The sequence below is a fragment of the Petaurus breviceps genome, unplaced genomic scaffold, assembly GCF_028583685.1.
Source record: "Petaurus breviceps papuanus isolate PSGF00001 unplaced genomic scaffold, PetGlider_PUasm1.0 689, whole genome shotgun sequence".
Lineage (NCBI taxonomy): Eukaryota > Metazoa > Chordata > Mammalia > Diprotodontia > Petauridae > Petaurus > Petaurus breviceps.
Window position 1 is genome coordinate 4,134,447 of NW_027186458.1, and position 27,458 is coordinate 4,161,904.

A 27,458-nucleotide genomic window follows, 5' to 3' on the forward strand; every position below is an offset into this window, starting at 1 on the left:
TGCTCTTTTAATGGCAAAGAACGGGGAGCTGCAAGGATGCCTGTCAGCTGGGGAATGGCGTGATGAAGGGACGGCTTCAGAGAAGCCTGGGGAGGCTTCTTTGCATCGATGCAAAGGGAAGGGAATAAAGCCAGAAGGAGGCACTGCAGAGACAGACAGCTCTGAAAGATGGACAATTGTGGTCAGGGCGGGGTCCGTGAATGTGCTGTGTCCCTGAGGTGGAGAGGACACGGATTCAAGGCACAGATCGCAACATACGTTTTTGGGACGAGGCCAGTGTGGGGATTTGTGGTATGGGGGTTTTGGTTTTCAGAAGGCAGAGGAGGGGAAATTGGTAGGGAGAAAAAGAAATAACTTGTTAGTTGAAAAACAGAAAAAAAAGATAAAGTGAGGAGATGTGATTAGCACACATGTATGAGTAAACTATGAGTTCTGTTTGTAATTCTGCTCTGAAGGATAATCCTCTGTTAGCAAAAGTAAAATAAAATTCTGTGCTCTTGGTGTAGGTATCAGGGGGCTTAAATTTCCACGCTTAGCTGACGGAGGGGCACCAGTGACTGTGAAGGCTTAAGGAAGGCTTAGTTCAAACAAATAGCTTATCTGAGCTGACATTTTTTGAGATCTAAACTAGGCCCTTGTGAATTTGCTAGTTGACCTTCCCTGCTCTGTATTAATCGTACTTGGGCTTTAGCTTTGTGAAGTTTGCATGTATAAATGAGCATGCCTATTTAGATAAATAAATATTTAAAGAACACTTAGCAGAAAAGAGTGCTAAAATAGACATGAAGTTTTATCTGATCATCCTCACTAAAGTTCTGGTGCCTTGCATGTGATACAAAAAGGAAGATTTTTTAAAAGGCCTTTTAATTATTTCACTACTGATTCTTCCAGCCGGTGTTCAAGACTTTGCCAGGGCTGAAGATTGCTCGCCTAGAGCTCGGAGGAGCACTTAACACGCCCCAGGAGAAGATTTTTGTGGCTACGGGCTCAGAAATCAGAGGCTTCACAAAGAGGGGGAAGCAGTTCCTTTCGTTTGAAACAAACCTCACGGAGAGCATCAAAGCTATGTATGGCGATTATTGCATCCTTTTTTAGCGTACTGGGTCTTGTGGGGGGCTGAGGAGTTTTTGGCCAAGCCCTGTATTTAACAGCTCATGGCTTTCCGGGCCAGCTTCAAGGCCTGCCTTCCTGCAGGGGCACAGTGTAGGCTGAATGCACTCCCCTGGAGATCTGCCCCTCACTCTTGTGGTTTGGATAATTTTGCATTCTGTCTTCTTTGTAAGAGCTGCACAGACTCTTTTGTTTTTTAAACAAAGAAATAATCAGGTTAAAAGAAAAGCCCAGACTTTGGGCATTTATACTGTCTTGCTGCCACCTTGTTGTGTATTAACCTTTTGTGGCCAGTAGGGCCAGCCTTATGAGTGGGTGACCGCCCATTTGATACCCTTTCATAGGAGTGAGCAGCAAGCACCCCAGCATCCCCAGGGTGGCTGCCAACACAGGTTCTTAGAATTGCTTTTCTAAAGGAAAGTGACTCAAAATGGGTTAACAATCTTACTTAATCAAACATATGTCATTTACCTAGTTCAGGGGAAAAAGGTCAGCACCCTGAACTTCAGAGAATACAAACAAATTACAAGCAGACAGAGAAACAGATCAGCAGACAGGCTTCCAGCTGTCTGACCATTACATCCATACCAAATCACAGTTACCAGAGAAGGAAGCACCAACATCTGGGTTTTCAAAGCCGGGGGGCTCTCAACAGCTGCCCAGAGTCTCGTCTGGTCAAATCACACAGCTCTTCTCAAAGTGAGCCCCAAAGCAAAGCCTCAGGGTTTATATAGCCTTCTCCTGGATCAGAGAATGTCACAGCCCAATCACAAAGTAACAAGGTGTGGGCATTCCTGAAAAACAAGTCTCCTGCCCCAGGCTCCATGTGACCACATTCAGCCTGTTGGGGGCAGAGTATATTTTCAAATCAAGGAAGGTTCTCAGAGTCACTTAAACCTCTGAAAAGGCCAAGGGGCAGGGAAGATCTTAGATTCCCATTCCCATAACAAGGAGTCAGAGAAGATCTGTTCTGTGTTACAACTTACACAAAGCCTGTGGCTTTTGGATTTATTTCTTGTAAAATATCCAAGTTGAGCTGGGAGGGGCGGCACACTGAGCCTTGAATGCATAGTGAAAATAAGTCAAACTCTTCCAAAAAGCAGGATTTTCTTGGAAAATGTGCAGAGGTGCAGAGGTGTGGGAAAGTAGAAGACCCTGGGGCCCTGATGGAGAGGGACGGAGTGCCACAGAGACGTGGCCATGCTTTTACTCCTTAAACATTAGATGATGCTGAGTACCACCGTTAGGCACGAAAATCTTTTCTTGAATTGATTAAGGATCTGGCCATAGTGCTTTGAAAGCTTCAATGGTCTCAGTGTTAGACTGGGCACAACTGTAGACCAGACTGGAAGCCAGGCCAGTCAGGCACTTCTCTTCAGATTGGAATGATGTGAGATGCCCGACAGACTTAGAGACAAAAGGAAGCATGCTTAGCCTGAGGCCACCCACAGGATGTCCACCAAGTCTGAAGGCACTGACTCCTTGTGGGCTGGCCTTTTACATCCCAGCTCACCAGGGTGCTGCCTCTTTGACCATCGGGCCTTGGAGATGGTTCTTCTGCCTTTTAGAGAAAGAAAGAAAAAATGAACAAAAAAACTTGCTCAGCCCATAGGCCAGTGACTTGAGTAGATATTACTTTCACCACAGTGACCAATTATACTTTTTAAATAATTTTTAAGATTCAGAGTTTACTGTCTGAGCTGTTAAGAGTTTCCTCTTAGTGTGCTGTGAAATTTTAGGTGAAACAAATTAATTCTTAAAATAACTTCATCTTTAATCGGTCCCCTAATTGTTTCCATTAACACACAATTGCGTTTCTAGTGGCTCTGCTTTCATCTCCTGCAGTTTGAATTTTTCCAGGAGAATGAGATTCTCATAAAAATTATAGCGACATAAATTGTGTAGCAGCATAACACTGGAATTGCAAAAATTGTAGCAACCTAAAAATTATAGCGACATAATATTGAAAAGGTAGAAATTAGGAGAGGTGTGAAGAAAAGCCTTATGGGCCCTTCGAGGCAATAGGAAAGCTATAGCATATAACAAGTGAACTGCTTTCCGTTAGTCTCAAAAGAACATTGAGTTTCCGTTTGCTCTTTTGGGAATTGACTTTTCAGTTGCCAGGTTGTCTCTCGTTCCCAGGCACATCTCTGGCTCGGATCTCTTCCTCTGCGCCAGTTACATCTACAACCATTACTGTGACTGCAAAGACCAGCATTACTACCTGTCGGGAGACAAAATCAACGATGTCATCTGTCTCCCCGTCGAAAAATTGCCTTGTGTCATACCCATCCTGGCCTGTCAGGACAGAGTACTCCGAGTTTTACAGGTGGGTAAAGATCGTTGGCTTCCTTCTCTTGAGTGTTTGGTTCTAGAGGTATTTATCATGAGGCTAGGAATACAAGATGAGTTCCTGCTCATTGGACTGGGGGAATGAAATAGGTAAGTAATTCTGTATCAGCTTAGATAAAGCAGTTTCAGAGAGAGGGATGAGGAAAGGCCTTATGTAAGATGTGCTACCTGAGCTGCCCTTTGAAAGATGCTCAGGATCCTGCAAAGGGAAACTGAGGACATGGGGGACATTGGGGAATGGGAGTAAGCTATTGGTGCAGTTTGGCTACCCACACACCCACACCCACACCCCCCCAACACACACACTCCTCTATCTCATAATTTAAAATAATAGTAATACTAAAGAAAGTTGTCCAGGAACCCCTCTATAGGGAATCATATACTCTCTGTCACTGTGTTGGTAACTTGAGTGTTCCATCGAATTTTTATTTTAGACCGTCTTGTTAGTTTGAGGACTATGTGCACAGTGTTTTGGCCATTGTCAGGGAGACTTTGTCTTGACTGTAAGTAGCAGTACCCAGTCTTGTTGTTTGGAGATTATTCTGATCCCAGATTTCTGGCTGTGTCAAGGCAGGCATGCCTACTCTCCAAAGACTTCAGTGACTCTGTGCTCCTCTTCTTTTTTTAAAAAACTTTTGTCATATTGATTTTTTCCCCACTTAATAACATTTTTTCCCATTACATGTAAAGATAGTTTTCACCATTCATTTTTATAAGATTTTGAGTTCTCAATTTTCCTCTCTTCCTCCCTCCCCTGCTCTTCCCCAAGACAGCAAGCAGTCTGATGTAGGTTAGGCATGTATGGTCATGTTAAACATATTTCCACATTAGTCATGTGGCGAAAGAAGAATCAGAGCAAAAGGGAAAAACCATGAGAAAGAAAAAGCAAAAGCCAAAAACAGTGAACACAGTAGGCTTCCATCTGCGTTCAGACTCCATAGTTGTTTTCTGCATGTGGATTGCACCCTGAGTCTTTGGGACGTGTCTTGGATGGTCATCACACACGGTGGCCTCCTGGCTCTGCTCCCCTCACTCAGCATCAGTTCATGGAAGTCTGTCCAGGTTTTTCTGAAGTCCACCTGCACAGGTTTGTTGGACAGTTGTAGAGTTTCCCCTCTTCTCCCTCTCTCTGCCCCCCTTCTTGTTCCCTTCGTTTTCCAACTTGGCAGAACCAGGGGTGTCTTGTAGCCAGCTTGTATAGACCAGTGAGAGCCAATTGTTAAATTTTCACTGTGAGCAGTTAAGCCTTGGGGATGGATAAATGCTACAAATCAGGACTTGATTTATTGTTTTGTTGATTTTCTAGACTTAAGAAAGTGATGGAGGGCAACTAGGTGGCATAGTGAATAGAGCATTGGCCCTGGAGTCAGGAGGACATGAGTTCAAATCCAGCCTCAGACACTTAACACTTACTAGCTTTGTGACCTTGGGCAAATCACTTAGCTCCAATTGCCCTGCCTTTCCCCCCTCCAAAAAGTAAAGCAAAAAAAAAAAAAAAGTGATGAAGAAAATGTCAACAATGCAGATTAAACTCACAGATGTGTCATGGGTACATTGTCCCCACACCCTCTCACAGCCAGTCATTAAACATTTCCTAGCGCTCCCCTGGGTAAAACTCACGCAGACTGCTGTATTTGACTACTTATGACCAGAGGTGTTTGCTCCTATTTTCCTTTATTTCAGTGTTTTCATGTCATGCTTTTCCGCAGGGGTCTGATGTGATGTATGAGGTGGAAGTCCCTGGCCCCCCCACGGTCCTCGCCTTACACAATGGAAATGGGGGTAAATAGACATCATTTTCTTACTCAAGGAGACATTTGACTTGTTTATAGCTGAGGTTAAAGGTTCTGATCAACACTACACAACTTTTATGTTTGTGATATTCTTTCACAGTGTGTAATTTTTTAAGTTAAATGATGAATTGATTATATATTTTAAAAGAGAAGCCCTCTGTACATTATAGAAATTTGTGGTTTCATGTATAATCCTCTTCTGTTCTGCTGTTCCATGTATATGTGGAAATAACAACTTTATTTGATATTTGTAAGATCAGAAGAAAAACAATTAAAAAAAAACAACTGGGGGAATCAGGAAAACCATTAGCACCCCTAATAATCAGCAGAAGAAACAGCTTAGTCCTCACAATGTGTTTTTAAGGAAATAGATGAGCACTGTGGGGCTGTCTGCGGAGGTCTGGGTCTGAACTAGGGGAAGTGACCAGTACCAAGAGGTTGTGAGCATGTTGGAATTAGGGGCCATACCTTCCAGGTACCCATAGGACCTTGCACAGCGCTCGGCTATGGGAAGTCACAGGTGGAGGCTTGCTGTTAGCCACAGTTAGCCAAAGCAAGTGTTTGACCTTTCCTCCTAACACCAGCCTTCTTCACAGAGCTCCAGTGTAATCAAATATATTTTGGTTTTTTTTTTTCCCATCCTCTTAGAGAAATTGTCATTTTTATTTTAGGTAGCTTAAAAACTTAGCAATTTCTGTGATGTTTAGAGGGTTTTGGGCTTTCTGTAGTTTTTTTCTGTTTATCAGGGTAAGAACTTTAGGGAAAATTAGAGCCCATAATAATATAACTGTAGCAAGAGAGTGATCTGCTGATGAAGAAATTGTTATTTTATCTTCTCCATTTTCTCTTGTTTACTTATAAGCCCAGATTTCATAATTCCCAACGTAATATAATTTGGTTAAAAGCCAAACAGTGTTTGTTCTTAGTTGCGGCCCATTTGGATGTCTCACAATGCAGACTAATTAGCACTGCCGGAAAGGATTCTCTGCACCAACACTGCAAACACTGGGAGACTTATGGTAACAAAGGGCATGCTTTCATAACTGTTGCCATAGTTACCCTAAAGTATCATACAGATTTAAATAGGATGTCCTTTTAAAATTGAAGTTCTGTTTTAAAATGTGAATTTTGTGCTCCAGTGAATATGATCGTTGGTGTGTTCCATCTTTAATACTGACTGCTTTCAGGCACCTTTCAAAGATGAATCTGCAAAGTTATCCATCAGATTATGTATCTCTGTGGTTAGAAAGGCAGAGCGTGAGCTTTTGTCAGTGGAAGGAATTCTTTGAAGTATTGGCATACATATGGGGTGTCCCAAAAGCCCAAGGGCGGTTCTAACAGCTGTTCAATATTTAAATTACTATCAATTCATTATTGATTATATTAATATTGAATTATCCAATCAATTAAAATTTAAATAATTTAATTAGCAAAGCTTTAATATTAACTTGATTAATATTAAATAAGTTAATTTAATTTTAAAGCTTTAATAGTTTAAAACTGCAATAAGGCTTTTGGAGCACCCCATCTGGTAATTAAAAAAGCCAAGGAAGAACTTGGAGTTTGGGGATGGGGAGATTTGGCTTCTAGTCCCAGCCATGTGCAAGTTTACCTCTCAGGGTTCCTTAAGACAATGAGGTTTAGACTGGATTGTTTCTGAGGCATTTTCTAATTCTAACATTTTATGAACATGTACCCCAAAACTGATTCAAATTGTTTTTTGTTGCATGGGATTTAAGTTTTTCCCCATGAAACTGTTAGGAAAATAATTTATTTCTTTAAGGACCTATTGTAAATGAGAGAAATGTTCACTTCACCTTGATTTTCTAGGTGAATCTGGAGAGGATCTTCTGTTTGGAACCTCAGATGGAAAGCTTGGAATTATTCAGATCACTGCGTCTAGCCCAGTACATAAATGGGAATTAAGAAATGAGAAGAAGAGAGGAGGTATGTTACTTGTTGTAATTTGGGGACTGTCGCGTTCCTGTGGAATTTATATTAAATCTGTAGCTCATAATTTAATGGGGACAATAATTCTTGCCTTACCCCACAGGGTGGCTGTAAAGATCAAAAGCAAATGAATATAAAATGCTTTGTATTTGAATGTAATGGGATACAAGTGAAATGTTAGAATTATTTCCCTCATTCACTTTTCAAGAATGACTAACTTAAAAGAATCCTCATTTCCTTTTCTCCGAGGCCTCCTTCAATTGCTGTGTTTATTAAGACTGATCATTTTCAGGAGGAAATCATTCCATCTTAAAGTCAAGGCTTTTCCTTTTTTATTTCAGTCGTCTGACAGTATCTTTCTTTTTACTTCTTCAGTTTTAAGGTCTATGTTTACTATTTATTACAGGCTGCAAAAAAATCCCTCATACTAATGTGCTTTAGCTTTCTAGATAAAGGCAGTTCATTTTTGTTTAAAATATGATACCTTGGTTTGTTAAAATCATCTTGAATCACTCTGAGCCCTCGATGCAGCTCCGTGGCCCACGTGGGTGGGTGGCCACGAAGGCTCTCACAGCCGACAGCCTCTTGGTAGGTTCTCTCCCTCGAGTCTCCAGTCTAGTCCATCCTTCACACTGCAGTCACAGCTCTGAGCTTGTCGCTCCCTTCCTCAGTCAACACCAGTGTCCTGTTGTTTCCAGAATCAAATATAAGCTCCTGCATTTCGTTGTTAAAGCCCTTCTCCCTCTGGCTCTGCCCCATCTTTCCAGTCTCATTGGATGGCCCTCTTTCCTCTAACCTCCCTCATACTTTGTGGTTCAGCCAAACCAGCCTCTTCTTTCCTCACACAAGACATTCCACCTCCCATCTCTTTCTTTTCACTCTGGTTCTTCTGGCTGAATCCCAGCCTGAAACATACTCCCTCCTCACATCTGCTCCACTGGACCCCCGTCTTCCTTCAAGAAGTAGTTCAAGTGCCGTCTTCTCCGTGAAGCCTTCATGATCCCTTCAGTGGCTAGTGCCCTTCTTGTCAGACAACCTCATACATAACTACTTTTTATTTATTCTCCGTATAGTGAGTGTTTATATAGTACTTCAGGATTTGCAAAATGCTTTACAAATATCGTCTGTCTTTATATCAACCCTGAGAGATGGATGATGTGATCATTATCCCCATCTTTATATTCATTCAGTCTAGACTTAAATAAGTTCTTTTTTTCTTTCCCATTAGAATGTTGATTTCTTTCAAGTAGGGGTTGTTCATTTGTTTTGTTTGTATCCCCAATTCCAAGTCAAGTTTCTGGCACATAAATGTTGATTGACCGATTGGTCAGCTGAAATTAAAGAATCTTTCTCAGTGATTTTTGGAGTATAAAAAAATAAATCTCTACTTCTGGGAAGATGGTAGAATGAAAAGATCCAAGAGAGCCTCTCTCAGTAATCCCTCCAAATAGCATCAGAAAAGAAGCAAAATGACTGGAAATTCCCAAAAGAAAAATTAAAAGCCATAGTAATGAGCAAACCAACAAAGAGTTCCAACATGATGAAATAATATCATGAATTTTTTTTAAAAACAGAGGCAAAAATCCCACAAGAAATAATTGAAGAAATAATTTAAGAAAACAATTTAAGAAAAATGCCCTGCCAGGGGCAGCTAGGTGGTACAGTGAATAAAGCACTAGTCCTGGAATCAGGAGGACCTGAGTTCAAATCTGGCTTCAGACACTTAACACTAACTGTGTGACCTTGGGCAAGTCACTTAACCCCAATTGCCCTGCCCTCCCTCCTCCAAAAAGCAAAAAAAGAAAAAAATGCCCTGCCACAACACAAAGGATTAGAAAACTGGCTACAGTTTGGAATTATGAAGATGACTGAAATGTCCACACTCAGATTTATACATTTCTAGGCGTACATTCAAGGTAATAGCCAAACAGAAAGTTCCCATAGACACTCAAATATTTATAGCAGCTTTTTTTGTGGTAATGAAGACCTGGAATCAAGGCAGATGTCCCCTGAATGGCTAAACCAATTGTGTTCCATAAATGGAATGGAATATTACTGTGCTATAGGAAACAGTGACTGCAGTGATACAGAGTAAGGTGGAAAGGCTTACAGTAATGGAAAAAGAGCGATGTCACAGAGTTAAGAAAACAGGGGGCAGGGGCAGAGCCAAAATGGCAGAGCAGAGGCAGGGACTCACCTATGCCCTCCCAAATTCCCCTCCCGACAAGTTTAAAATAAAGCATCAAGTCTAATTCAGGAACAGCAGAACCAAACAAACAGTCTGGATGAAACATTTTTTCGGCCCAAGACAACTTAGGAGGTCGACAGGAAAAGTCTGTCTTAGCAGGCTGGGCCCCAGAAAGTCAGTAGCGGGTTTTGGAGGCAGCAGCAGCAGCGTCAGGATCTCTCAGTCCACAGACGTCAGGGAGGTCAAACTGCTGACCAGAAGGAGATAACGGGACTCTTGGCTGGCACTGAGTGCAGGACTCTGTTGCATTGCTGATATGTGGTTCTGGGTTGCAGTCCCAGGGTGAGGAGGAGTCCCTGTGCCCAACACTTGTGGCTGCAGGGGAGCAGGGTCCCTAGTGACAATTTGAGGGTCGTAAGGAGCAAAAGCATCTATGGCGATACAGGAGCAGAAGTCCTGGTTACAGTTCCAGGGCAGAGAGGAATGTTTGTAGTGGCTGACACACACACCAGAGTACAGACCAGGAGAGCAGGGACAACATCTTTCCTTAGATCAAACCACCTTGGAAAAATGAAAATGTATAGATACCTCCCCCCGCCCAGTATCAGCTCTGTATAGATAGAAGCATGAAAAACATGAAGCTTGAGGCAGTGCCCCCTCCACCCTGGTAGCAGAGCTCAACTTTAACATAAAGTGAAAAGTCAAGAAATTGACTGGAATAATGAGGAAACAGCAACAACAAAAAGAATTTGACCATAGGAAGTTACTGTGATGACAGGGAAGATTAAGACACAAACTTAGAAGAAGACAGCAGTCAAAATGGCTACATGCAAAACTTTAGAGAAGAATGTGAATTGGTCCCAGGCCCAAAAAAGAATTCCTAGAACCTTAAAAAGGATTTTTAAAATCAAATCATAGAAGTAGAAGAAAAATCAGGGAAAAAAATGAAAAGTGTTGCAAGAAAATTATGAAAAAATTATGAAAAAAAATTATCAACTGCTTGGTAAATGAGACACAAAAAAATACTGAGGAATAGAATTGGCCAAATGGGAAAAGAGGCACAAAATCTCACTGAAGAATTCTTTAAACATTAGAATTAGGCAAGTGGAAGCTAATAACCCCTTGGAACATCAAGAAACAATAAAACAAAAATCAAAAGAATAAGAAAATAAAAGAAAATGTGAAATATCTCATTGGAAAAACATCTGACCTGGAAAATAGTCCCCAAACTATCTGAAAGCCATGATAAAAAAAAAAAAAGCCGAGACATTATATTCCAAGAAATTATCAAGGAAAACTGCCCTGATAGCCTAGAACCAGAGGGTGAAATAGAAATTTAAAGAATCCATTGTTCACCTTCTGAGAGAAATCCCAAATTGAAAACTCTCAGGAATATTACAGCCAAATCTCAGAGTCAAGAAGAAAATATTGCAAGGAGCCACAAAGAAACAGTTCAAATATTGTGGAGCTACTGTTAAGATCAAACAAGATTTAATAACTTTTGCATTAAAGGATCAGAACATGTGGAATGTAATATTCTGCAGAGCAAAGGAGAAAAACTGAGTATAATCCTTCTGGGGCAAAATAGATATGTAATGAAATAGAGGATTTTCAAGCATTCCTGATGAAAAGAACAAAGCTAAACAGAAAGTGTGATTTTTTTTTACAGTAAGTTTCTCTGATAAAGTCCTCACTTCCCTAATATGTAGAGAGTCAGATTTATAAGAATGAGACATTCCCCAATTGATAAATAAATGGTCAAAGGATATGAATAAGCAGTTTTCAGATGAAGAAATCAAAGCTATCTATATTCATATGAAAAATTTCTCTAACTCACTATTGATTAGAGAAAGGCAAATTAAAACAACTCTGATGTACCACTTCACACCTATCAAATTGGCTAATATGACAGAATAAGAAAAAGAAAAATATAAGGAAAATATGGGATATGGGGAAAGTGGAACCCTAATGCACTGTTGGTGGAATTGTGAACTGATTCAACCATTGTGCAGAGCAATTTGGTTAATTTTTTTATTTTTAGTTTTCAACATTTACTTCCATAAGTTCAAAAATGTTTCCCCCTCCCTCCCCAAGTCGGACTGCAATCTGATATAGACTCTACATATACATTCTTATTAAACATTTTCACATTAGTCATATTGTATAGAAGAATTATAGTGAATGAGAGAAACCATGAGAAAGAAAAAAACAAAACAAAAAGAAAATAGTCTGCTTGGCTCTGCATTCAGACTCCATAGCTCTTTCTCTGGATATAGATGACATTTTCCATCATGAATTCTTTGGAACAGTTTTAGGTCCTTGCATTGCTGAGAAGGGCTAAGTCTTTCAAAATCAGTCACCACAGACTGTGGCTGTTACTCTGTACAGTGTTCCCCTGCTTCTACTCACTTAATTTAACATCAGTTCATAAAAGTCTTTGCAGGATTTTCTGAAGTCCACCTGCTCATCATTTCTTAGAGCACAATAGCATTCCATTACATTTATATACCACAACTTGTTCAACCACTCCCCATTTGATGGGCATTCCCTCAATTTCTAGTTCTTGGCCACCACAAAAAAGGCTGCTAGAAATATTTTTGTACAGGTGGGTCTTTTTCCTACTTGTATGACCTTTTTGGGTTACAGCCTTAGAACCAGTATTGTTGGGTCAAAGGGTATGTACATTTTTATAGGCCTTTGGGCATGGTTCCAAACTGTTCTCCAGAATGGTTGGATCATCTCATGCCTTCTCTGTAGGAGCCTACTGAATAACCTGTAACCAGCAATACCACTGCTAGGCCTGTATCCCAAAGAGATTAAAAAAAAAAAAAAGAAAATGGACCGATATGTACAAAAATGTTTATAGCAGCCTTTTTTGTGGTGGCAGAGAACTGGAAATTGAGATATTCCCATCAGTTAAGTAATGACTGAACAAGTTGTGGTCTGTGGTTGTGATGGAATACTATTTTGCTATAAGAAATGATAGGCAGAGTGGTTTCAGAAAAACTTGGGAAGACTCATGAACTGATGCAAAGTGAAGTGAGCAGAACCAGGAAAACATTTTACACAGTAACAGCAATATTGTGCAATGATCTACTGTGAATGACTTATCTATTCTCAGCAATACAATGATCCAGGACCATTCTGAAGGACTTGTGAAGAAAAATGCTGTCCACTTTCAGAGAAAGAACTGTTGGAGTCTGAATGCAGATTAAAGCATATTTTAAAAATTCTTCTTTTTTGGGGGGGTGAGTGGGAGGGGGTTTGGTCTGTTTTCTTTTGCAGCATGGAAAATGAAAATTTGTTTCGTATGACTACACATATATAATCTATATCAGATTGCATGCCTTCTCAAGGTCAGGACAGGAGGGAGAGAATTTGGAACTCAAAATTAAAAAAAAAAGGAATAAAAAATTTTACATGTAATTGGAAAAAATACAATATAAATATTTTCACTTAAAAAAAAGAAAATGTGCTTGGTGACCACAGCAAGAATAACAACCCCAAAATAATCAAAATTAAATGCTGGGAAATTATAAACAAGATTAGCCCTAAAAAAGAGAGATGAGAAACCATCTTTTCCCCTTCCCCCAACTTCTTTGTAGAGGTCGGGGTCTATGAGTTTGCAACATTGCATGCAATGTTAAATTTTTAAAAAATATGTTCAAGTTTTTTTTCCTTTTTCTTTTAAAATTCTTTGTTATAAGGATTGTTTTTTTAGGAGGGGGAAAGGAAGAGAATACAGAGGAAAATCTAAGCAATGTAAAGACAAAATGTTTCAATAAAATCTCTTAAAAAACAGGTTGGGTAACCAGCAAGTTGAAATGATTAAAGGAAGAAATTAAAATATGTCATCAATTGAAATACAGAAAGAATTGAGTGTAGCTAAAATAATGAGGAAACTCAGTGACTTCGAAAAATACTTAGAGAATATAAGCAAAATCACAAGTTCACTGAGAAGTAGAATTATTTCATAGGCTGTTAAGGATGTTAGAAGTTACACCGAAATTTTTTAAAATCCCCAGAAAATTATTTAGCTGGCGAAATATTTAAAACCCATGCAAGCAAAAGTGGTAGATTTGGAGGAGGAGAGAATATTTCAGCATTATTGAGTTTCCCAGAAACTATAGAAGAAAATAATCTCACCACTATATCTTCCAGAAAACTGCAAGAGAAATTCTCAGAACTATTGACAATCATGTCATATTGCTAATAGAATTCACAGGACACCAACGGGCATGCGTAAAGTTCAGTTCACCCAGAAGACATTACCACATTACCATCAAGTTTCAAAACTCCTCAGCAGGGGCAGCTAGGTGGCGCAGTGAATAGAGCACTGGCCCTGGAGTCAGGAGGACCTGAGTTCAAATTCGGCCTCAGACACTTGACACACTTACTAGCTGTGTGACTTTGGGCAAGTCAGTTAACCCCAGTTGCCCTCCAAAAAAACAAAACAAAAAAAACCCTCTTCAGTAAGGAGCTGTTCCTGCCGTTAGCCAAGAAGAACAATGTTATATATATCCAAAAATACCCACTTGGATTTCACAAGTTCTATAAAAATTAAGAAATAACAGAAGTTACATTATAATATAATGACAATTAGAAAATATGGAACTTGATCCCTAAATCCTAGCAAAGTGAAACATTTTAGAAAGCAAAAAATAAACATGTAAAAGTAAAGCAATTAATGGGAGAAATCTTGGAAATAGTAACACACAGACCAAACCCAAGAAAACAATTCCTGGGTGCCTTTTCTATGTTCTGTCTTTTGTCTTTATTTGACTGTATTAAGCCAAATACTTGCCTTGCTCTGTTTTAACTCGGAAGGTAAAGTAAGCCATGTAAAAAAAGCATTTTCTCATTCTAAGGCTGTGGATTGTACTGCAATCCAAACAGTTCCTGTTATTGAGAAGGCCCCGATTTACATGGGTTAGACTAAAGGTCGAACTAAAAGTTCATTAATAAGTCAAATGTCAACAGTTTTTTTTTCCCCCCATAGAAACAAATTAAATAGTAGTTTCTCAGGTCAGCCCTATTTAGCCTTGAATATGATTGAAGTCACAGGGAGTCCTTGAGATAAGGGATTCACTTAATGAGATTAGGGCACAACTATTTTACCTACTTTATGGTTTAAATGGTATTTATAGATTAATCCTTGCTCATAACATCGTTTCAAGGAGGGGGAAAGTGTGTTCTACAAACCACAGAAGGAAACGGGGGCCGCGTTCGACTCCCATGCATGCTGGGCCCTGGAGCTGGCCAGCCGGTTCAGTGTGTGAGGACTCTCAGTACTTGGTTTCCTGCAGGGACCTAATCCCTGAGCCCCGCACTGTTAGACTCAGAAGTCTTTGTCCCTTTTAGTCCCTGCCTAGAGTGCTAAGTGCTGCCTTGTCCTAAGCTCTCTTGTTGTCTGCCTTTTCTTTTCTCAATTGAGGCATTCTGTGCGTTGACTATTTTGATATTGTGGGAGATGGTGTCAAAGACCTGCTTGTTGGTCGAGATGATGGAATGGTGGAAGTGTACAGCTTTGATGCTGCCAACGAGCCCGTTCTCCGGTTTGACCAGGTGCGTCATAGTATTGAGAGTGCTTTATTCCTGCATCAGAGAAGTGAGTTAATCCTAATGACAGCAAGAGCTAACATTCGGATAGTGGCAGAAGGTTTGCTTGCAAAGTGCTTGACCGTTATTTCAGCTGATCCTCCCAGCTTCGAGAGCTGGATGCTGTCATTATTATCGACTCTGTTTCACAGATGAGGAAACTAGCACAGACAGGTTAGGAGAATTACCCAGGTTTCCCTAGCTAGCAAATGACTGAGGCAGGATTTGAACTCAGGTCTTGGTGCATGGTAGATAGAGTGCTGGGCCTGGAGTCAGGAAGACTCATATTCTTTAGTTCAGGTACTTAACTAGCTTCGTGACCCTGAGCAAGTCATTTAATCCTGTTTGCCTCAGTTTCCTCCTCTGTAAAAATGAGCTGGAGAAGGAAATGGCAAACAGCTCTAGTATCTTTGCCAAGAAAACTCCAAGTGGGGTCACAGAAAGTTGGACATGGCTGAAACAATTGAGCAACGACATCTGTATATGTGTATATTTTTATATACATGTATGTGTATATCCTTCGTGTACAGATGGAACTTTTCATAGTTATACCCTTTTGAACTCAGGGAGCTATCTGTATGTAGTTTAATTTTTGTGTCTCACGGAGGAAGGGATCATAGCCGAGTGGTATAAAGGACTCTTAGCGAACTCTTACCATTTAAGCCGCAGAACTTTTTCTGAACCCTTACCAGTCTAGATTTTTTTTATCACCATGCAAATAGGATCAGTCACCCTGCTGCGTGTGATAACAGGAAGTCTGGTTTTTAAAATGAATGCTGTCCTGCTTCCCACATTTCTCGTAGGCCTTGTCTGAAAGTGTCACGTCCATCCAGGGTGGCTGTGTGGGGAAGGATGGTTATGATGAAGTCGTGCTGACCACATATTCAGGTACAGTAAATGCTTCCAGGCATTTTAGAGAGCTGTGGGATTTCTTAAACTCTGGGTGACTGTTTTCATCCGTACTGCCTTATTTCCAATCACTTTGCCCCTTAGCATTGAAAACCCCTGGGTGGAGACAAGGCAGCTCTCCAAGGCCCTGCACTTGGTTATAAAGGGATTGACTTGGGGCACCCACACCACCCTACTGTTAGATTGAAGTATGTTGTTCTCATTATGTACACAGTAGTTAGGACATCTCATATTAAGGAAGAAAGGCAAATCCTCAGGCTGAGACTTCCTCTTGTCTTGTTAATTTTGTGTGGGTTTAAGGGTTTGCCAGACTTGAGGTTGAGTTTTCTAGTTGGGGATGGACTGGGAGGTGGGTGGAATGGTGCCTGGAGGAAGAGTCTGGGCCCAGGCCACATCTTTCCTCATCCCTCTGGATGTCCTTGAGGCAGCATTGTCCTTTGGTGTATAATCAGGGTCCTTTCCTATAGGCTGGGTCACAGGCCTGACCACAGAGCCTGTCTACAAGGAGAGTGGACCTGGGGAAGAGCTAAAAATAAACCAGGAGATGCAGAACAAGATTGCGTCCTTGCGGTACGTCTTTGTTTGGTTTCCATAGTGGATTGCTTTGGTTTGCTCACTTTGAAATGCAGTATTGCTTGAAAGGGACTCTCTAGCTTGTAATTTAAAATGTGTCAATTCATTTGGGGGAATGAAAAATTAACAGATAATAATAGTCTTTGGTTTTTAAAGTTAAGTTTGAAGAAAAAACCTGATTCTATACTAAGGTTTTTTCCCTTAGGTTAAAAATTCCATTTTCCCAGATGTTTAATTGTGAAGAATTTCTCCATTCCTTCCTACTCATTGGAAGGGACCAATGGGGACCCCCCTTCCTTCCTTTAAAAGAAGGGAACATTCAGTCCAAGTCTCCTGGCACCTGTGGGCCACGAGTCCATTGCCTTTGTAAGTCACTCAGTCAGGCAGCAAGAATGTCTCAGTATGTCCTCAGTGCCAAGGATACAGAGAAAGGCAACAGCTGGATCCTGCCTGAGCCGAGGGCTTACATTCTGACAGGGGGCCTAGTCTGAAGACCTGAGACTGAGGCCCTGCATGGTCACTTTTGAGTCTGGGAGTTTAGACAGGGCTTTTTTGGGTAAGGGAGCTGGGTGGTGTGGTGGTTAGAGCATTGGGCCTGGGATCAGAAAGATCTGAGATCTGAGTTCAAATCCAGTCTCAGACACTTACTGGGCAAGTCACTTAACTCTGTCTGCCTCAATTTTTTATCTGTAAAACGAGGGTGAAGGAGATAATAATAGAACCTGCCTTTTAGGATTGTCATGAGGAAACATTTGTAAGCCTCTCTGCAGACCTTAAAGCAGTCCCTAAATGCCAGCTCTTGGTAGCTCTGCAGAGAATCAGTTTCCCCATCTGTAAAATTTGGACAGCACTTGTAACTGCCTGCCTCAGAGACTTGTGGTGACCCAGCATCTTGTAAGCCTTGGTGCACCCTGGAAGGGAGAGGTATTCTGGCTGAAGTTATTTTTGTCCAGGGCCTCTGACTTCATCTGGGGACGGGACTCCTCCCTACTGGTGAGGAAACCCCGTCTTCCAGTGTAGATCAATTAAGTGCTCTGCCATAAGCCCTGTCCTGTCTACAGCACTGAGGGGTGGATTCAATTAGGAAGCGTGTGCTGTGTTCTGAGTGTGCCTGGAGTCACGCAGCCAGCTAGGGGGTATCCATCCCCACCCCAGGCCTGCTCTCTGTCTAGCTCTCCCTGCTTCAGAGCCTAGGAAATGGCGTCTCCCTTTGTCTCTGGTACCACATTCCCAATGGCCGTGGACTGCAGCCACTTTGGGAGAGAGTCCCTCCTCTTTGGAGAGGTGTCTGCTGGTGTCAGGAAGGAGAAGCTGGGAGGGCTGACATTTATTTAGCCCTAAAAGTTTACCTATGGCCCATTTCTGTGTCTGACAAGGGGGTAACAAAACTCCTCAGAGCTGACCTGCGGCTTCATTGTTTCTGTTGGTGACTTCTTGGTTACTATTGCTGTTTGAAAGGATCTTTAATGCCTTCTTGGAAAGGAAGTAATCAGTTACAAAAAACCCACCGGCTTGTTCCCCCAGCTTGATTTCTCTTGTGCATCTACACCCAAAAAAAAAATTCCCGTTGTAGAAATTCAGGCTTTCTCATTTGTTGTATAGCTGGTGTTTGAGGCTCCACAGTGTGTGTGTGTTTCTAGAATCTAAGTATGTCTGTCTTTCTATAGGAGCGACTTGGAACATTTGCAATTGAAGGTGATTCAGGAAAGAGAAAAATACCAGCAGTCCTCCCAGTCTAGCACTGCGATCTCGGCCGTGCCATCCTTCAGTGTGAATGACAAATTCACATTAAATAAGGATGATGCCAGCTATAGCCTCATCTTGGAGGTGCAAACAGCTATTGATAATGTCATGGTCCAGGTAAGCGAACTGTACTAAAACTATAGGAGGGTGGGGGCTTACTCTGTTCCCATTGCGTGTAGGGGAAGGCAGAAGGTTGGAGGAAATTATGTCAGGAAAAGAGTTCAGCTGCAATGCTGAGTAAGTGCAAAGCATTTTAAATTTAATGAATTTTTATTGATCTTTTGTTTTTACTTCACCTACACGTCTAGTCTGTTTGTCCTACTCCCTTCTCCCGGAGAGCCTTTCCCGATAAGCCTTATAAGAAAGAATAAAAACCAGGAAAAATAACAGGTCAGCAAAACCAAGTATCAGAAAATGCTGCCTTCGCGGGCAGGAGCGTGCCTTCGCACGGACAGGCGGGCGAGTCTTTTTCTTGGTCATTATAATTCCCCACACTCAAGTTCAGTCATTTTTGTTGTTAATTTACGTTGTCCTCACCGTCTTACTGTTTGCCTGGTTCTGCTTGCTTTCTCCTGCATCAGTTCATGGAGGTCTTTCCCGCATTTCTCTGGAGTCGTCATATTCACAGTCAGATTCCATTCCATTCATGCCCCACTGCCACTCGTTTAGGCCTTCCCCAGTTGAATGGGCATCTATTTGTACCAAGTTCTTGGCTGTCATAAAAAGTGCTATTGTAAATATTTTTGTCTACATAGGGATAAGCATGGTTCGTGAATGTTGTGAATTGAATAACTCAATTTTTAAATGAGCTGGCAAAACTTTTAAAAATGTGATTAAAAAACGAATGGTTTTAGAGTCAGAAGACCTGGGTGCCATTCCCAAGGTCCAAGTAAATTTTCAGTCTCAAGATCCTAAGAATAAGCAGAGTAAAGAAAAAAAAAAAGGAGGAAAAAGGAAAAGAAAAAAGGAGGAAAAAGAGGAAAGAGAAAAAAGAAAAGGAGGAAAAAAGAGTAAGATGCAGTTAAAGAAGGAAGAAAGAAGAGAATATGAGCAGATCTCCTCTTAACCATCTCTTTGAAGGTCGTTTACAAAACCCAAATCCCCCTGTTTAATAATGCTCACATTTTAACTGCCCTCTTTAGACCAGAAAATCAGTTTATCATTGAGGGGGTAAGAGTTAATTGCAGCAATTGGGTGCTGTGAACCAGGTTGTCTCCTACTGTTTAATGATCATAGCAGGTCACAGGTTTAGGGCTGGCAGGGACCTTAGAGAGCAACATTTTACCCCTGATTATTGGGCCACCCACTTTTCAGTTGCTTTGACTGGTTCCAGCAGAGCTAGGAAAAATTCTGCAGTTCTGCCCAATATGAGTGATGGTGTGTGTGTGTGTGTGTGTGTCTGTTTGTGTGTCTGTGTGTGTGTGAGTGAGTCTGTGTGTGTGTCTGTGTTTGTGTCTCTGTGTGTATGTGTCTGTGTTTGTCTGTGTGTGTGTATGTGTGTGTGTCTGTATGTGTGTACAGGTTTATTCATGCTCCTAAATCGTATGAGACGTTGGTTTGTTGGTTTTAATGAATGTTGAAGCCCCAAAGTAATTGATTATACAGTAAGGTGGGCTCACTGTTTTCTTCAATTTTGATCATTTTCTAGTAGTGTGTACCTTTAAACTTAATTTAGGAGCTAAAGCAGAGTTAAAAGCCCTTAAGAATAAAGTCTTTTTCAGGTTTAAGAAATCTCTCTACTCTTCTTCTCCCAATTGTTCTGTCTAGAGCGATGTTCCAATAGATCTACTCGATGTGGATAAGAATTCAGCTGTTGTGAGTTTTAGCAGCTCTGATTCAGAGGTGAGTAAAGGCAGAATGGGAAGCCTTCTGGCATCAGTTTTTCCTTCCTGCTTGGGACTTTCTAGAGGAAGGTACCACTGATATTTGGTGAGCTCTCTGACTTTTTAAAACACAGGACTTTTTTTTTCTTTTTAGCAATCGGGGTTAAGTAACTTGCTCAAGGTTACACAGCCAGTTATTTCTAGGTGTGGTGTTGAGTATCTGAGCCCGGGATTCGATCTCTAGGTCATCCCGACACTGGAGCCGGTGCTCTTACTTGCTGAGCCACCTGGCTGCCCCTAAAACACAGGACTTTTGATGAAGTCAGAACTGCTTTGAGTTTGGGCAAAGGGATGTCCCACCTTTCTGGCACTGCATGGGACGGGCCCTCTCACCACCAGGCCTGCCGCTTCTTGGATGACTTCTGAGCCTGAGCCGAAGGCCAGTGGGAGCCAGTGGCGTTTGGATTTTAAATGAGTGAATTTGTTTTGGTGGACTAGTTTCCTGTGATTATTATTACTCATTCCATTTGTATTCAGGTATAAATGCTTAGAGGAAAAATACCAAAATTTTACTGTTTTCATTTATTAGAGGATTTTATTTTAGGAAAAATGACAAATACATAATTTTCATCTTAAAGAGTTTGAATTTTGATTACTCATAAATCATGAAATATTTTCTGCTTATGTGATGAATAGAGTATTAGACTTGGAGGTAGCAAGAGCTGAGTTCAAATTTGACCTCAGACACTTTATGTGATCCTGGGTAAGTCATGTAAGCTCTCTCAGCCTCAGTTTCCTCATCTGTAAAATGATGATCATTATAGCACCCATTTCATAGAATTGTTGTGAAAATCAAAGGAGATAACAAATGTAATAAGAACTTTGCAAACCTTAAAGAGATGTTAGCTATCATACTTAATGTTAGAAGAATATAAATTGTTCTAGGTGTTCATAAACAAGTTCCTATGACTTGTTTAAAGTAATTCAACATAAACAAACCACATTTTTGGAAGAGTAGCTCATAAGTCACATCTTCCCTAATTGCTAATTACTGTTTTAAAAATAAAAGAAGTGATCATTAATGCTTGATTCTCAACCAGAATGCTATTAGGATAAATGCCCTATTTGTAAATTGTTTTATATAATATTGATTCATCCTTCTCATCAACTATGAATTCCTCACAGGCCAATGAGAACTTCCTCCTGGCCACTTATCGGTGCCAAGCAAATACTACGAGGCTGGAGCTCAAGGTAAGGTAAAGTGCTCAAAATGGCTGCCTTGAATCCTGCTGCATGTGTTTATTCCTAAGAATACCATCAGCTGCCACACTTTTTATTTGAGTCTTTTATCTCTGTTCTGACTTTTACTTTGTATCATAGTCTTTTGGACACTTCCTAATTGAATTCAAAACCAAATGCCTTTATCTTTTTCATTTCCATGCCTTCACTAACCTCCTCCCTAAAAGGATAGTAATTGTTTGTAACCTTCTTTGTAGTGTTGACTTTTTATGGTTAGAAGAAATCTTTTAAAGCTTTCTTTTTGTAATTTAATAAGTCATGTTGAATATCACTTTATGAGACCTTAGCTCAAAAGTTGTTTCACTGGTTGTATTTTTAAGCTCATCCTAAATTAGTACAATGATGGTTATTTTTTTTTTAAAGCAATTGGGGTTAAGTAACTTGCCCAAGGTTACACGGTCAGTTTTTTTGTGTTGGTGTTAAGTATCTGAGGCCAGAACTGATCCTGGGTCCTTCTGACTCTGGGGCTGGCACTCTTAGTGGGCCACCTAGCTGCCCCCTGATGGTTATTTTTAATGAACAGTTAACGCATTTGTGTCAAACTGAATAACAAAAGACTTACAACCCATTATTTTGTCAGTTTTAGAGTTTAAAAGTCTAGACATAGAATTTATTAATTTACCTGAGTCTCTTTTTCTTATGAAGTGTTAAGTGATGTAGTTTATAGTTCACTAATACGTAACTTTTGCCCTCCTTTCCCATGTTTGAGAGAGAAAGAAATCCTTGTTGGTCAGTGTTGTGCATTTCTTTATGGCAACATTTGGAACATGTTATCACACCGGCTAAAAGTTCGGAGCTAATTTTGGGAGACTTGAAGCATTTTGACTCTGTGGCCTTCAAAGATTCTTTCATTAAGAATTACTGTTCAATGGTTATGTCAGTTAAGTCAGGGTCTCTTTATTGATGTTGAAGTGGAAAGCACCAGGCTGCAAATCAGGTGGGCTGGACCCCTGGCCTAGACCTGCCTTTACCTAGAATCCTGGCCACGGGAAAATAATTTCTTTCTGCCTGGGACTCAGTTTGCCCAATCTGTAAAATGGAGGGAAGTGAATTTTCATACAAATTCTTTTTTTTTTTTTTTTAGCTTTTTGGAGGGCAGTTGGGGTTAAGTAACTTGTCCAGGGTCACACGGCTAGATTTTTTTGTGTGGATGTTAAGTGTCTGAGGCCGGAACGGAACTCGGATCCTCCTGACTCTGGGCTGGTGTTTTACTCACTGTGCCACCTAGCCGCCTCCCATACAAATTCTTTTTTCCACGTACTCTTAGGGAAATGTTTCGTTTAAATTGGTTCCCTCTCCTCTAAAAAAAAAGATTTTTCTCTCCATTATCTTTCTTGAATTAGTTACTTTTTTTTGGTGGGGAGAAGAATCTGTACAAATATTTACAATACAAGTATACAGTTATAATTTAGTGGACATTATTGGGCAGTTCGATGTTTCAGGTAAGTGAAGACTTTTTCCAATAACTGAAGCTTCCGTCTATTGCCAAAGCTTTAAAAAATGTTCACTTTTAAGAAGCAGCACCATGCAGCATAGTAAGAAGAAAGCTACCTTGGAGCCCCGAGACCAACAGAGACCTTAGCTTTTTTATTTCTAAAATGGAGTTAGTGTCTTTTGTACCTGCTGCCTAGGGCTGTTTTGAGGGTCAAATGGGGAAAAAGTATATGAAGTACTTTGGAAAACTACAGTGCTCTCTAAGGAGTACTTGTAGTGAGGAAACTCCCTTCGCCAGTGCAGATTGGCACCTCTGTCGCTGCCTTGGCAGCTGAGAGTCTGAGATAGGCGCCTGGTGTGAGGAGACGTGCACAGGTTCTTACAGCTGAGAGGTGCCAGAGGTGAAACTTGGACTCAGAGCTCCTCTCGAGGATGCTTCTGCTCAGAATGCCTCACAGGCTTTCTCCTCTCCTGTGTTACTATTGATAGAAATCTTTCTAAGCTTTTGTGCAACACTTTCCTCCTCGATGAGTAAACAGTGACCTCGTACTTGCCACGCGCCAGGCACTGGCCAGGACGTGAGACAAAGCAGCTTGAGAGACTCGAGGTGTGTTTGGCGTTGGAGGAGCATGGACAGGGCTGGTGAAGGCTGGGGATGTGGAGCGTCTTTGATGCCTCAAGGGTTCTTTTTCAGACCACCTGCTGGGCAGGATGAATTCACCCTGCCCTGGCTTCCTTGAGGATGTGGCCCAGATGCCACCTTGTTCAGGAGGCCTCCCCGGGCTGCCTAGCGCCCAAAGGCTCCCTCTGAGATAAGCTCCCACCTGTCGCCTGCATCTCTTGTTTGTACCAAATTGTTGGCATAGTGTCTCCACCGTCAGTCTGTGAGCGCCTTGAGATCAGGGGCCATCCTTTGCCTTTCTTTGTTTCCCTGCTGCTCAGCATGGTGCCTGGCACACAGTGGGGGCTTCATAAATGCTTGTTTGACTGACTAGTAACAGGTGGAATGAAAACCCATTTTTTTTTTGCAGGGGGGAGGGCAGGGCAATTGGGGTTAAGTGACTTGCCCAAGGTCACACAGCTAGTAAGTGCTAAGTGTCTGAGGCTGGATTTGAACTCAGGTCTTCCTGACTCCAGGGCAAGTGTTCTATTCACTGTGCCACCTAGCTGCCCCCTGAATGAAAATATTTTGACTTGAATTGAGTTTCTTTATTGTAGCTTAGTCATTGTATAAAAACAGCCTTTTTAATGGAATTCTTGTTTTTCCTTCTGGTTACTTGGCATTGCACATACAAACAATGGGGTTGTACATTCTTGATTATTTGCAATAAGGATTTTCTTCAGGTGTTTTTGGTCTCTAAGATCATTCAGATTTTTTTCCTCTCTTCTTCCCTTTGCACGTAATCAGATTCGATCAATTGAAGGCCAGTATGGTACTCTGCAAGCGTATGTAACTCCAAGAATTCAGCCTAAAACCTGCCAGGTTCGTCAGTACCAGATCAAGCCGCTTTCACTCCATCAGAGAACTCACTTTATCGATCATGACCGGTAAGACGAAGGACGGAACGCTTTGCTTTTATCGGTCACTGGATTTAACGACGTTTGTTTTTTAATGTAACCACCCTTGATGCTAAACGCAGGTCTTTCCTTCGTGCTGTCACTATGTTTAACCTCTGAGGTTTCGTTTAAGACAATTCTGCCAATTAATGAGCAGCTCTGCTTTCACTCGGTCCCCTTCGGGGTGGATTGCCTGCTCCTCTGTATCTTCTCATCTGTGCCTCCATTGCATCCAGGAGTTGCTCTAAAACACCTGTGACCTTCAAAATAGGTCACGGGTGCCATCAGCACTGTTCCCATTGGATCCTACTGGCGGAATGTCCATTTTCCTTCTCATGCTCCCGAAAGGCTGTAGGCAGACTGCTTGGCTAGCCTGGGCCTTACTGGGGCCCAGTTTCCACATGCTCCTTTTGGAACAATTCCGTCCCCCTCGTCCCGGGATGTTTTCTTTGTGGCACCGTTGCTGCTGAATCGGAAGGCTGTCTAGCCCACCCTGTACCCACCCTAGGAATCCCTCCAACAGATAACCCACGAGTGGGCCCCCAGCTTTGGCTTGGGACCCTTCAATGCTGGAGAGCTCCCTGATTTCCAGGGAGGCCCAGTGTGCTTTTGGAAACATTTCAGCTTATACCTGCATCCAAAGTTTTGTCCTGGGGCTGCTGAGCTGCAAGGAAGGCAGATTGAAGAAGTCTTTCTGGGTGGGAGGAGAGTTAGCTCTGGAAGGGCACAGCTTCCTCAGGAAGGCTGAGGAGAGGCTCTCGTGACCTCCCACTCTGGTCCTTCCCAAGCCTGGATTCTGTAACCCTCCCTTTGTCAGCCTGTTATTTGTGTCTGTGAAAGTAAGCTGTTGTTGTCATCGGTTCAGTTGTGTCCCACCCTTCGTGGCCTGACGTCATCTGCACTTTTTGCTGAACGGCAGGACTTTGGATACTTCTTTTTATCTAGATCTGTCCAACAAAAAGGAGTTGTATTTGCTAACCATGGGAAGGAGGCTGACTGCGGGGGAGCAGCAGGGCCAGCTGGCTGACAGGGTAGACAGAGCACCGGGCCTGGAGTCAGGAAGCCCTGGGTTCACATCTGATGTCAGACACGTACTAGCTGTGTGACCCAGGAAGCAGCAGCCACGCAGGGTCTCTGCCAAGAAGACCCCAGACGGGGTCACAGAGTGTCAGGCACCACGGCACAGTAACGTCCTGTTCACGTCCCTTGACAGTTCTCTGTTTTCTCAGCTGTAAAATGGGGGTGATGATGGCCCCCACTTGCCAGCGTTATTGTGAGGATTCCATGAGACAATACACATTGTTTGGCACGGTGCCTGGCAGTGGAAGCTGCTTACTACACTCTGGTTTCCTTGTTGAGACGGTGTGAGATCCATGGGGGAAAGTCGCAGTATCCTAGAATGAAGCCTGAAAGGGGCCTGAGAGGCTGCCCAGAGCAGTGCTTTTACTGCAGATGAGGAAACCAAGGCTGGGGACTTGCTCAGGACCTCACAGCTTGTAATTGTCCAAGCTGAGGTTGGAACCTGGGCTCCCCCACTCACCAGGCTGCAGTCAGGGCCAGCCTCCCCGAGGAGGCTGCATTTGAGTTGGCAATGACTAGCAATGAATGAAGAACAGAGCCATCACTAATGGTATGGACAGGGGCCACCGCGTCCCCACTGCCACAGCAGAGGAGCGTGGCCCGTAGCGGGGCCTCCAGGAAGAGGTTCTCTGCACCTCTGAGAAGCCTCAGTGGGGGATTGGGTGGGGCCATTGCCAGAAGCAGTCAGACATTGAGGAAGTCTAGAGAGGACGGCCACACATGTGGTTTTTGTCATTGCTTGGTGAGATGGTCCCCCAGGCAGCTGTCCTGAGACGTGTGCTTGTGGGACTGGAATGTGCCTGACTGAGGGGATGGAGCGGGCATGGATGGCAGGGCATCATGGGTCTCCGTGAGACGAGCTCATGCCGTTCGTTCATCTCCCCATCTGCCCGTCTGTCCGTCTGATGCTGCTTCCTCCCCTGGCCCTTGTAACGATTGTTCTCCTCGCCCTAAATTGCAGGCCCATGAACACGCTGACTCTGACCGGCCAGTTCAGTTTTGCCGAAGTTCACTCCTGGGTTGTGTTTTGTCTGCCTGAGGTTCCAGAAAAAGCTCCGGCCGGAGAGTGTGTGACTTTCTATTTTCAAAATACGTTCCTAGATACGCAACTAGAAAGTACTTACAGGTAAAAGCAATCCATGTTCTTGGGCCTCTTTGAAAGGACTTGGTCTGCCTTGAATGAATGAATGTAAAGGTGTTTATTGAGGATTATCTTGGTTCTAGAGAGTGCTGATGCATAGATGGTCCCTCCCCTTAAGCAGCTTACATCCCAATGGGGAACCCCTATGGCAGGGTGGTGGCCAGGGTGGGGTTGTTACCGGGAGAGGAGATTGCCTCATCTCATGCTGGAACAATGTCAGAGTTGATTTGATCTTCATTCTTTAACTATTAGGAGGGAAAAGGGAAAGAGGGAGAGTAGGGTTAGGAGGTTATCTGGGCTGTTGGGGGGATGGCCTGAGTGAACCAGGGAAAGCCTCTGGGAAGAAGTAACTGGTGTGGGCCTTGAAGGAGTTTCTTCTGGTTGGAGTGAAAGAGAGTGTACATCCAGGCCTGGGATCGGCCTGGCCCAATGCACCATGGAGAATCCCAGAGTCCAAAGAGATCTCAGAGATCTCCTAGTTCAACCCATATCGGGTGACCAGTAACCTTTGCTTGTAGAGGGGGAATCCACTCCCTTGAAAATGGCTTGTTCTGCTTGTGAATGAATGAGAACCTTTGCTAAGTGCCTCTTAATGGGCCATGCTCCGGGGAGGGACAGTCCTGCCCTCCAGGATTGTAAGGTCCTCCTAATGAGAGACATGGGAAGGAAAGTTTCGGAGTGAATCCTGGGTGTGAAGGAGAAGCATAGTTGAGTTCAGGAGGGCGGAAGTGTGACCTGAGGGTGCAAGAGCAGGTTTTGAAGGCCCTTGAGATGAGTTGATTTCATCCTATAGCCAGGTAGGGCCGTGGTGTTCCCAGACCTTGTGTATCACGCGAAGGCTCGATGGGAAAAGGGGGAGCTGGGGCATCGGCTGAGGCCGCAGAGACCAGAGTTTCTGTGAGACATTA

General features: G+C 42.4%; 1 protein-coding gene across 2 annotated transcripts in view; it reads left to right on the forward strand.

The window, feature by feature from the left end:
* BBS7 (Bardet-Biedl syndrome 7) overlaps window positions 1-27,458 on the forward strand; it is a 50,630-nt gene that overhangs the window by 9,842 nt on the left and 13,330 nt on the right. For both annotated transcript variants that reach the window (XM_069104879.1, XM_069104880.1), the window contains exons 4-15: window positions 892-1,067; window positions 3,253-3,439; window positions 5,172-5,244; window positions 7,086-7,202; window positions 14,828-14,958; window positions 15,795-15,879; window positions 16,368-16,470; window positions 18,141-18,333; window positions 19,984-20,058; window positions 21,225-21,290; window positions 24,181-24,320; window positions 26,371-26,535. In XM_069104879.1, the coding sequence (XP_068960980.1) occupies window positions 892-1,067; window positions 3,253-3,439; window positions 5,172-5,244; window positions 7,086-7,202; window positions 14,828-14,958; window positions 15,795-15,879; window positions 16,368-16,470; window positions 18,141-18,333; window positions 19,984-20,058; window positions 21,225-21,290; window positions 24,181-24,320; window positions 26,371-26,535 (1,511 nt within the window). The remainder of the gene's footprint in view (window positions 1-891; window positions 1,068-3,252; window positions 3,440-5,171; window positions 5,245-7,085; window positions 7,203-14,827; window positions 14,959-15,794; window positions 15,880-16,367; window positions 16,471-18,140; window positions 18,334-19,983; window positions 20,059-21,224; window positions 21,291-24,180; window positions 24,321-26,370; window positions 26,536-27,458) is intronic.